This window comes from Onychostoma macrolepis, chromosome 20 (assembly GCF_012432095.1).
Source record: "Onychostoma macrolepis isolate SWU-2019 chromosome 20, ASM1243209v1, whole genome shotgun sequence".
NCBI classification, from domain to species: Eukaryota; Metazoa; Chordata; class Actinopteri; order Cypriniformes; family Cyprinidae; genus Onychostoma; species Onychostoma macrolepis.
Window position 1 is genome coordinate 29,746,906 of NC_081174.1, and position 12,871 is coordinate 29,759,776.

General features: G+C 33.1%; 1 protein-coding gene across 4 annotated transcripts in view; it reads left to right on the forward strand.

Moving 5' to 3' along the window:
* Positions 1-12,871, forward strand: part of gphnb (gephyrin b) — an 81,636-nt gene that overhangs the window by 17,404 nt on the left and 51,361 nt on the right. For all 4 annotated transcript variants that reach the window (XM_058755424.1, XM_058755426.1, XM_058755427.1 and 1 more), the window contains exon 2: positions 9,072-9,150. In XM_058755424.1, the coding sequence (XP_058611407.1) occupies positions 9,072-9,150 (79 nt within the window). The remainder of the gene's footprint in view (positions 1-9,071; positions 9,151-12,871) is intronic.

Genomic DNA, 12,871 nt, shown 5'->3' on the forward strand with positions numbered 1-12,871 from the left:
ACTACTTGTTGTACTTTTATTTTTATTTGGGTAGATGACACACAACATGTCCATAGATTTATTTATTTTTATTAAAATTCCAAGATTAATGTTTAAGAGAAAGTACATATTTTAGATCATGTAACTCGTCACTTTATTCACTTAAATTGTTCTGTGACGTGGGAAATGCATTGCTTTGCAAATGCATTTTTTTAAAATTGCAAATATTCTATGTAGTCTCATACAGGTCTGATACAGGTCTTATTCCTTATATCTTTTGAATTAGTCTAAAATTATTTTTACATTTTTAAAATTCAAATTCAAATTCAAAAATAATGTTTCAGGGAATGTATAAATTGTTGATCACAGATCTCTTTTTTCATCGTTTGTAATCATTCTTTTGGATGTGGTAAAGCCGTTTCGAAAGAACAAATATTCCATGTTCAACGTTTTTTTCATTCAATTAAAATTCAAGATGAATGTGTAGGGTTAAAGTATATATTTTAAATGCTGTACCTGGACACATTCTTTTTTTTAAGTATTTTTAATCACCTTTTTGTCTTTACTTGTTCTCTTATATAGTCCTGCGATGTGGCAAATACATGTTAAAAAGTACAAATATTCAATGTAGTCCCATCTGCAGATTTAATTAATATGAATTTTTTTTCTTAAGCTTTCTTTATTTTATTAAATTAAATTTTTATTAAAATTCTAGAATAATGTGTAGCTGAAAAGTATGTATTTTAGGTCCTGTAACTGGTCACAATCTTTTAATTATGTTTTTAAATTATTTTATTTTTTATAATTTTGAATCAGCTTTTTGTATTCACTAGTTCAACTTAAATGACTCTGTGATTAGGCATATATGTATGCAGATTGAATTAATTTTTTATTCGGTTATAATTCAAGATTACTTTGTTGGAGAAAGTATGTAAATTAGGTTCTGTAGCTGATCACAATTTTTATTTTTAATAAATTTTTCATAATCAACTTTTTTTTTTTAGTAGATTTAATTAATCTTAACTTTTTTTATTCAACTGAAATTCAAGAATAACGTGTGGGTTTTATTTTTCCAAATTTTTAATCCATTTTTTGTGTTCACTAGTTCACTTAAAATTGTCCTGCGATGTGGTGTATATATTTTTAAAAGTATAAATATTCCATTTAGTCTCTCTATTAATAAGAGGTCATAACAGCTTCATGCACAATTATCAATAAAAATCTATACTGTCAGACCACATTTCCACGCCAATGACCCATTTGCACTATATTTTATACAATATCATAAAAAATACATACAGCCCAGTGCATAGCTTTAAACATAAAGTTGTTGATTGGCAAAAGATCTAAACGGTGCTTTTTATATTCAGTAAGTGCGTGTAATGTCTTCAGTATAGTTTCATCGATGTGCTGGTTATTACGGTGTGTTTAATAAGAGTGTTTTTGGGAGCGTGTTTGATAGCTGCTGCGATCCCACTGCGGACCCCGTCGCTGCTGCTCTCACAATGAACAAGGTTGCTAAGATACGCTGGGCTTATATTAGATTATCTTATCTGCTGTTACTATATTTTCCCCAGCACCGTGAAACCTTTATTAATTTGGAAATTTACCCAGCTGCGGAATTAAGAAGCTGCTATGTGTACAGTGATGCGCTCTCTCTCTCTCTCAGCTGGACTGCTGGGTGCAGCATCCAGAACTCCCTCAGGTTTAATGTCGGCCCCTCCTTTGTACAAAGCCTGGCTTGATAAACAGCAGTAAGCCGCTGTAATCTACATCCCAGGGGCCTCTGGCTCCATTTGATACCCCACTAACCAATAAGACATGTGAACGAATGAAGCAATGATGTCATCTCCTGCTGAAGCCATTGGTGGAGTGCGGATATGGAAGGCCGACAGGGCCAAAAGTCATTAACGGTACGTGTGAAATTTTACTGTGTTAATGTGCCAATTTTGAACGCATTTCTTTTGTATGTGTAGACACACACATTCCAGCTGTATTAAAGCATCCGTTTTTGCTGTGTTTTTTTAGTATGTGTAAAAACGCTCAGTTTTACTGCATTTCGACAACAAATTTGAAAACGTGCCCATTCTGGACATGTTTGAACGTGTAATACTTTTTTTAAGATAAAACCGTCTGCTAAATGATTAAATGTAAATGTAAAGCAGATTACCTTTAGATTAATTAACACATATTAATCCTTTCTTTAGTTTATTCTTTATCAGTTGCTTTACTGTTATCTACTGTGCTACAGTAAATTAATTAATGTTTAAATGTACACTGAACAAAATTATAAACGCAACACACTTGTTTTTGCCCCCAATTTTCATGAGCTGAACTCAAAGCTCTAAGACTTTTTCTATGTACACAAAAGGCCTATTTCTCTCAAATATTGTTCACAAATCTGTCTAAATCTGTGTTAGTGAGCACTTCTCCTTTGCCGAGATACTCCATCCACCTCACAGGTGTGGCATATCAAGATGCTGATTAGACAGCATGATTATTGCACAGGTGTGCCTTAGGCTGGCCACAATAAAAGGCCACTCTAAAAGGCCACTCTAAAATGTGCAGGTGGATGGATTATCTCGGCAAAGGAGAAGTGCTCACTAACACAGATTTAGACAGATTTGTGAACAATATTTGAGAGAAATAGGCCTTTTGTGTACATAGAAAAAGTATTAGATCTTTGAGTTCAGCTCATGAAAAATGGGGGCAAAAACAAAAATGTTGCATTCATAATTTTGTTCAGTGTAAATGAAGACTTTTCTATCTGAGAAAGAATGTTGAAGTACTAACTAACTAGGACATGACAAATCATGACTTAAGACTGACATCACACACATCGTACCGATGCATTATCCTTCATGAACAAATATAACGTCTGATGTTTGCATACATGCCATTACAACATCCTTCATGAATAAACATGATGCCTGATGTTTGTATAGGTATATACCAGCATACCATTGCATCACATATGCAAATATAGTCTCAAATACAGCAATTTCATTGGCTGCTGTGCATGTTGTTGCATTAACACAGGAAAACATGCATTTAGACATCCATTTAGAGACTTTTGGCCTCATCTGCCTTCCATACATTGAGGCCGTAACCCCCGTGTTTGTTATGTTTATTGTGGGCCAGTTTTTCGTGTTTATTCAGAACGAGGTGAGAAAAACCTTGGAAAATGCTCCCGGAGGAATGAATATTTCCTCATAATTAATGCACAAGAGGCCACATTAATGTATTTTATCGGTAAACACACAGTATTGTTAGGATTACCTCTTTATTTTATGGCACTGTGCGTACAGCTCTTGCAATGTGAGTGGAAATTAATCTGCCAGAGTTCTAAAATATTATTCAAATGAGTGTTTTAAAGTTAATTTAACAAATGTAATACAGATAATATAATACCTGAATGTTTTTGTGCTGCTGGAAATAAACATACTGCTTACTGCATGTACTGTAACCTGCTTGATTGCTTGTATTATTGCGAAATGTAACCATTATCCATCCAGGTATAGTCTGTTAAATTCAACTATACATGAAGATATTTAGATATTCTAAACATTTTTATGAACATATGCATTGTGAAAAGTGCTAAATAAATTTGATTACTATTGAAATTATGAAAAAAATTTAATATGAAACAGCAGCATGCAGCGATGAATATTTCTACGTTGTTGTCACATGACCTCATTATTATACTATCTGTTACCATACAGTGATTTTTCATTTTTAATCCAATGTCAGTTTTAAGTTTTGGCCACAAATTATCAGATCATAGTTATTCATCACTGGTCAAGTTGAGAGTTACTGCACATTTTGCCAAATGTAATAAGCAATAGGCGTGGTGTTTAATGTACGCCAGTGTTATTTTAATATGATTAATATACTGTTATAGGTTTTGTTGATACTTTGAATTAGATTTTATTGTGAGATTTTCTGAAATTGTTAGTAACTTTGTTTTTATTATTTGTATTAGTTTTTTGTTTATATACATTTTTATTATTATTTATTATTAATATTAGTTTTATTTTTTATTATTATTTCAGCTTGTTTTATTATTGTTACACTTGTTTTCAGTTAACATATTTTTTCAGGTAAGTAATTCTTTCTTGATTTTGTAATTTTTTTTATTATTTTAAAAAATATTTTTGTTTCTTAATATGTCTATAGTTTTTTATTTCTATTTATTCGTTTTAGTTTATTTAGTTTGAGTTATTTTAGTGCTTCAATTTAGTTAACATTTATTTAGTTTCAGGTAACATTTTTTATGTTTTAGTTTTAAAGTTTTAGTAATTTAGTAATTTTATTATTTTTTAACATTTCTTTATAGTCTATAGCAATATTTATTCAGTAGTTGGTTTATTTAGTTTGAGTTATTTTAGTACCAAATAAAGTGAGAAATGTTGCCTTGACAACTAACTTTAATAAAATAAGTAAAAGGTTTATATTTTATTTAAATTTTAATTCATTTAACAAGTTAACATTTTGTTTCAAGTATTGAAAATGTTTTTTATAGTTTTAGTTAATGATAATAACCCTTATCATGCATTAAAACTGATATAGTGTGATTAGTATGCAGAGTGAAGAGGTATGAGAACTCTACTATTATGAATATCATGGTAACCTTTTCCATCTTCTTGACACTACTATATAATATCGCTATTATCCTATGGATTTTTCATGCATTGCATTGGTCGGGAACAAAAGCATGTAAGAAGCTCATTTGGGATTCTGTCACTTTAACTGCATTCAGAAGCAGCACAGAGAAAGCCATTGTTTGTCCATTTTCCCTCAGATGCCGTTGTTTCCTGTTTTCCCGCAGGATTACCTGTCATTGGGCTCTTTTGCGGCGGCGTTCATATATTTTATGCTTTCTTGCTCTGGGTTCAGCATTGATTAATTAATCCATTCCTAATTATCTCATTGAGAGCTTCAATCGGCTCATTTCCTGTTGCTTTCGTCCTGTGTGCTGATCATGTTTCCCTTACCTGAGCACGTGTCACCCCAGTGCTGCGAGTCTTGAAGGAAATATGAGAAGTAATGAGGCGTGACCTCATGAAAAATTAGCATAATGCAATTAACAGCAGTCTGACATAATACATGCAGACAAACATTTGCTTGTTTCTGGTGGGACAGACATTCATTCAAGATTCAAGGTGTTTGCCTGTGCGAAACTTGTTGTTGTGATGCTTGATGATGATGGTTTTAGTGTGTTTCTAGTCTTGGATTGACATTACTTAGGGCCACACACTGAAAAACAAACAAAAAAAAGCAATGGTGTAGAATCAATTTTCCCTCAAAAATTGCTATTAAATTTCACTGTTCGTTACAAAGAAACTGCAGGTAACGCATTGAATTAAACATGAAATTTTGAAGTAGAAAGACTGAAAAAAAAAAAAGAAAAAAATTTATTTAGGGTTTTTTTTTTTTACAGTGTATGAAACCATGAATTTTCCAGCAATTTTTATGCATTTTACCCAGAATTTTTGTTTCCCAAATTGCATTTTATTGTTTCCCAAATTCTGTTTTCCAAATTCAATTTCCACAAATTGTGTGGTATTTTAAAAAGTGAGGTTATTATTATTATTACTTTGTGAAGTACTTTCTACTGTACAATAGTAATACATTTCTGTCAGCTTTTATTTTGACAGGTCTTTGTGTTTCTGTGTCCATATCACATTTTGAATAATTGTACAGCTCTATTTTTAATTGATTCATCAACAATTTGCCAAATTCCATGACATTAGACTGTAAATTCCATTTTTATGACCGGAATTTGTGATTCCGTCTGGGTTTTCCATATTACAGCAAACATAGGGTGCTGATTAATGAACACTGTTTTCCAAAACAAATCCAGATCTCTTCAGCTAGTATGTGCTACTGCTGGAGACAATAAATGGTTTTTGTAACAGCATGCTGGCATAGATAATACTCATTTATGCATTATATAGTTTGTGATTTGTGTGAATCAGTGCATGTGATCCGTCAAGTGTGCTTACTATGAAGTGTAGCTCTCTCTGTCCTCATTCAGACTGATAACAGCGGCTCTCCCTGATCAGGGCAGATGAGGGTCAGGTCAAAAGTCAGGTGCTCCATCTTGTCCCTGTTGCAGTACAGATGGAGAAGCAGCAGGACTGCGTTTACTGCAGCGTTTGCATTGGGCCTCTGGACCTGTTCCCTGTCCTAGAGCCATACTGCACGGTCTTAACTGAAGCCCAAAACAGTGTGCTCTGATTACTAATTTGACATTTAACTGATGCTTTTTATCCAGACAGACTTACACCCTGTCCCAACAAATCCAGGCATGATGTGTCTGTTCACACTGAAAGTTGAAAAGCTGTGCTGTGGTTAGAGAAGCTCACATCTGGTTTAGAGTGTTTTCTACACTACCATTAAAAAGTTTAAAAACAGTAAAATTTTGAAATATTATTACAATTTCAAATAACTGTTTTCTAAGTGAATATATTTTACAATTGAGTTTCTTGCAATTTCAAGTTTACTTCTAGCTGTTTTTTCACTATGGAATAAAAATTTTTTTAAAAAAAGGTAATTGCATCTTTTTTATCTCACAATTCTGAATTCTGAGGAAAAAAGTCTGAATTGTTAGATAAAAAAAAAAAAATCACAGTTACATAAATGAAAGCATCTTTGCTGAATAAAAGTAATAACTTCTTTAAAAAAAAAAAAACTTTTATAAAAGTGCTTCATTAGCAAACATGAACAGACTGCAACATATTTCTGGATGCCTTGCAAACCGGTTTTCTTTCTTGCATTGAAATATTTCCTGTTAAAACATTGATATATGTATTATTGTTGGGCCTGTGCAGTTCATGGCAATATTAATAAATTGATAAGCTATGCTTGGTAATACTTTAAGCCTTTATGTATAATGCATTATAAAGGCATTCATAATGTACTTTGCAATGTGCAATGTCTTTTCATAAATAATTGTAACCAAAGTTAAAATGCATTCTATTATATGTTGATTCACTGATACATCTAAAATATTTGTCATGTTTTAATGCATTATAATTTTTAAAGAAAAAATGAATAAATGAGTATTATGTATTATAACTGTGGTCACAATTATTCATGAGATCATACAATGCATTACAAGGTGCATTGCAAAGCAAAATAATGCATTAAAATACTTTTACAATGCATTTATAAAGGCTATTGTAAGCAAACTTTGTTAGTTTTAAACCATTGTGTTGTTGCGTTTGGGAGTCCAAATGGCCTCACAGCTACAAGACATGCACTAAATATCCATTTCTGCTTCATGGAGTCTTTAAAGATCTCAACTACGGTGCAGGATAGAAAGCATGACTGTGCAAAGCATGTCCTGAACCGAGGAAAGAGTAAATCAGATATCATGGACCTTCTTGAGCTCCATATGCTGGGATGGCCGACAAAGCAGGAAACATGTTCTCTCATTTTCTTTCTCTCTTCTTCAGTATCTCGTATCTTTCTCTGTCTTGCACTGGCTGCATTAACATTCCTTTGAAGCCTGATTCCAGTGCAGATCATCATCTTCCTCAGCATCTTTATCTGTCTCTCCTGATCTGCTGTTTGAACTCTCTCTTTAGCTCAGAGTCGTAATGAAGGCTGCCTGTGTAATTCAATGCATTCTTTAAACCCAACATGAAACCAAAATGTACTTTCTTAATGCATATTTCTGTTCTTATTGTGAAGGATTTGGTGCATATCATGCCCAAAATAAACATCATATTGCCCGTATGTTTCCTGAAGTGGGTTAACAGAATCAAACTGACCTCAGCACAGATCATGTGTGTTTGAGCTGTACACAAAAGCCAGCTTTTCCCTTTTTTTTTCTCTTTATGTGTTTTTTTTTTCTTTTTTTCTCTTGATCTTTTCTTTCATCATGTGTTGGTGCATTACCTCTCTAGGGACCGGCCTGGTTTGAAGAGCTCTTTGACTCTCTTACTCTTTTCCTTTTGCTTGTGTCACAATGATGACTCACGGACGATTAATAAACTCTCATTGGATGCAGCAGTTGTGTGTGTGAGTGCATGTATGTGTATTTTGTCATTTTTATTTTATTTTAATTAAAAAAATAATAACTCTCTGTCTAAAATTACTTTTGTTTTCTGCTGATGCAACCAAGAATGCATGGGCAAGAAGAAATCTTTTTTCTTTCTTTCTTTCTTTCTTTCTTCAGTTAATTAGTTAGTTAGTATGTTCTTAACTTAGAAAATTAACCCATATTCACAATTCACCTGCTTTCATTTAATTTATAAAATGTGTTTATATGATTTCATTTGTTTCCTAAAAATAGTTCACTTAAAAACAGTTTGTTAATTTGAGTTATTCTAATTATGTTTAGCTTGAAAATATTTTGTTGGGTTGAAATTTTAGTTTTTGAGTGTGATTTATCTCTAGAATAACTTTTAGAATTGAAGACAAATAAAATTAATTTCTGATGTAACAAAAAGCTTTTACATTTGAAAAGTTATTCTGATAACAAACATTTTTCTTTCATATATCATATTTCAAATATCATATGGTGGGTTGTGTTGAAAATTTCCCATTGTGTCCATTCCAAAGATTTATTCATGTTTTTGAAAGTCGTGCTCACCAAAGCTGCATTTGTTTGATTAAAAATACGATAAAATATTGTGAAACATTATTGCAATTTAAAATGACATTTTTCTATGCAAATATGTATTCAAATGTAATTTATTCCTGTGATCAAAGCTGAATTTTCAGCATCATTACTCCAGTCTTCAGTGTCACATGATCTTTCAGAAATCATTCTAATATGCTGATTTGCTGCTCAGGAAACATCATTGTTATTATCATTGTTGAAAACAGTTGTGCTGCTTCTTATTTTTGTGTAAACCGTGATACATTTGTTTCTTCAGGATTCTCTAATGAATAGAAAGATCAAAAGAACAGTGTTTATTTGAATCAGAACTCTTTTGTAACATTATAAATGTCTTTAATGTCACTTTTAATCAATTTAATGCATCCTCAATCTGAACACTGAATGATTGTAATTCTACCTAATTTCTAATCATCTGGTGTCTGTTTAAAGCATGTATCTGCTCTCTCTGTTTGTGTTGCAGTAAGCGACAGCTGCTTTCGTAATCACACTGACGACCGCAGCGGGATCAACCTCAAAGATCTCGTGCACGACCCTTCCTTGTGAGTGACCGTCACAAAATGCACACACATTTTACACTTAATAGATGTCCCTTGATGCTTTTAGAGTTATTTAATGATTTGTTGCACTGTATCATGCTGCATGACTTCAGTGGCCTGTTAGCTTCAGCGCTCATGTAATGAGACGTTCACGTCATGCTAATCACTGAACGCTCGTCAGGAGTTCAGGCTGTTTAACAGCGGCCTGCAGTTTTACATGCAAAACATGTGGTCGCACTGAACCCTTGATGGATATTAATGTCAGAAGGACTCATTGTCACGGTCACACTGCGCTGTAATGAAGTGTCATCGCTCATGTCGTTGTACGTGAATGAAATGTGTGTGAAGCATATCAAACAGTTTAACTACGTCTCCACACTAATGCATACAGAAAATCACTTGATTTTATTATACAGTAGTGGTCAGAATTATTGGCACCCTTGGTAAATATGATCAAAGAAGGCTGTGAAAATTAATCTGCATTGTTAATCCTTTTGATCTTTTATTTAATACATTCACAAAAATCTAACCTTTCATTGGATAATAAGAATATAAAATGGGGGGAAATATCATTATGAAATAAATGTTTTTTCTCAAATACACGTTGGACACAATTATTTGTACCCCTAGAAGTTATTATGAGTAAAATATCTCTGAAGTATATTCTCATTCATATTCACAATTTTGAGCACTCCAGGGTGATTATGAACATGAAATTATCCAGCTATGGCTTCCTGTTTCACAGAAATATAAATAGGAGGGAAAACAAAGCCCAAATTCCCTTAATCATCCATCACAATGAGAAAAACCAAAGAATATATTTCTGATGTGCAGCAAAATATAATTGAGCTTCACAAATTAGTGAAGTGGCTTTAAGAAAAGAGCTAGAGCAGTGAAAATTCCCATTTCCACCATCAGGGCAATAATTAAGAATTTCCAATCAACATAAAATGTTACGAAACTGCCTGGAAGAGGACGACAGCTGGAGAATTGCAGAAAATAGTTGAGTCTCTGGGTCAGAAAACCTTTTTAAATATTGTCAAACAGCACCTACATCACCACATGTTTTTGGGAGGGTTTCAAGAAAAATTCTCCTCGCTCATCCAAAAACAAACTCCAGCATATTCAGTTATCAGACACGACTGGAACTTCAAATGGGACTGGCTTCTATGGTCAGATGAAACTAAAAATGAGCTTTTTAGCAGCAAACACTCAAGATGGGTTTGGTGAACACAGGGATAAAAAGTACCCCATGTGTACAATGAAATACACTGCTGTATTTTTGATGCTGTGGGCCTATATTTCTGCTGGAGGTCCTGACTCTGTTAGAAATCTTATAATGGGCCATGTTTGGATCTTCCAACCGTACAATAATCCAAACACAAACCTCAAAATCAACACAAAGATGGGTCACTGAGCACAAAACCAAGCTTCTGCTGGCCATTCCAGTCCTCTGACCTGAACCCTGTAGAAAATGAGTGAACTGAAGAGAAGAAGCAGCAACATGGAGCTGGGAATCTAAAGGGTCTGGAGTGATTCTGGATGAAGGAATGGTCTCTGATCTCTTGTCAGGTGTTCTCTAACCTCATCAGGCATTATAGGAGAACATTTAGAGCTGTTAAACTGGCAAATGGAGGTTTCAAAAAGTATTGAATAAAAAGGTGCCGTTAATTGTGGCCAATGTGTATTAGAGAAAAACATTTATTTCATAATGATATTTCCCCCCATTTTAAATTCTTATTCCCCAATGAAAGGTTAGATTTTTGTGAATTTTTAAAATAAAAGATCAAAAGGATTAACAATGCAGGGTTAACCAAGGGTGCCAATAATTCTGACCACTACTGTACTTTACATTTGCGAATTTACTAGCAGTTTCTGAGTGAAATTTGTTTTAAAACAAATCCTTTTTTCAGTGTACAGCATTAAACTCTTTAAACATGTGAATAATGCAGAATATGGATTCAATTTAATCCATTACAGTTTGACTGGATTGTAAAAAAACGGTCTATGATATTATTTGAGAATATTATTTTTTTATTCCTGGTTGCATCAACAGAAAACACTTTAAACAGAGAGTTATTATTTTTTGGGAAAAGATGGTGCACATGTTTTTTCTTTAGTGTAATCTATGCTGATCATGCTCAACCGGACCAGCAACATTTATTAAAGGATATTTTATACAAATATAAGGATTCATGTTGTTTTAAACCAATGTGACTTTGTTCTACTGAAAAAATCCCATCCTTGTAGTTCTAAAAGCTCTTTGAATTGTAAGTATTTGGGTAATTTCTCACCCTGAAATCTAAAAATTAAGATCAGTAATTACAGTTAAGAAAACTTATTATTATTATTATTATTATTAGATATTAATAAAATGGAAAATTGCATTTAAATTGCCATAGAAGAACATGGTTTGGTGCAATCATTGTATATTGATCATCCATTTTTTTTCTTTAAAATAATGTAAATTACTGAAATTCTGACCATGCACAATAGGACCAGAAACGTTTATTGAAGGAGTGTTACACGCAAAAGTGAGGACTCGTGTCATTTTTAACCTGTTTAACTTTATTCTATGGACAAAAATCACATCCTTATAGGTATAAACGTTCTTTGAGTGTGATGCATTTGGGTGAATCTCATTTTTCACCCCAAATAAATAAAAATAAATAAATAAATAAAAAATGAAAAATGAACAAACTTTTTTAATATAAAATTTTCAAAATAAATTTTTTGCTTATTTATGAAATGTTAAATTGCTCAAACATGGTTGCATTATAACTGGTTATCATGTATAATAGGACTAGACACACTTATTAAAGAAATATACCCAAAAATGAGTATTCATGACGTTTTAAACCTGTGTGACTTTCTTCTATGCAAAAAAAAAAAGTAAGTTCATGTGATTTCAGCACCATATCTAATGTCTTCTGAAGTCAAACTGTCTGATGCTTTTGTGCAAGGAACAGGCAAATTTACATATTGAAAATTGTCCTCACTGTTTGGAATAGTGCACAAGCCATAAGGATTACCTTATTTTTATGGTGCTTTTTTGCTAATTTTAATAGCTATTTTTGTAGATATGCTACCTTAACACGTCATTTTGACTGTGTAAAAAAGAAAGTCATACGGATTCAGAATGACATGATGAAAAGTAAGTAATGACAGGAAATTAATTTTTTGTGTGAACTGTCGCTTTAAGGCCACCAGCCTGCTGAAAACATTGTAATGAATGCAGGAGGAAGTGTTTGGACGAGCTGCCAGGTGGTCTTGGGGAGAGCGAGATGACAGACACAGATGAAGCCGATGTGTGTTAAGTGTGAACGCTGTGGGACAGACAACTATCAGACGAGGACGGGCTTGTTGTCCTCACGCGACTGCAGTCGTAACATCCGCTGTCAGTCGTGCTAATTGGTGCTGCTAAAAATAGGCAGTGAATAAATCAGATCGGTGACACGTGGCTCGTCTTGCGCTGACCCTTGTTAGAAAGCCAGACAGAGAGAGTTCAGCTGACCTTGGGCATGCTGGGAGAATTAAATCCTGTCCTATTTGGGTGAATCTAATTTTTTACCTCAAAGTCTGAAGGAAAAAAAAAAAAGAGAGAATTCGTGTTTTGCATAATTAAAATTTTTAAGACCATTAGGATATTTTGCAATCATTACAATTAAGCACTTTTCTTTAATTAACTTGTCAAAATAGTAATATTTTTGTTTATTAATGAAAT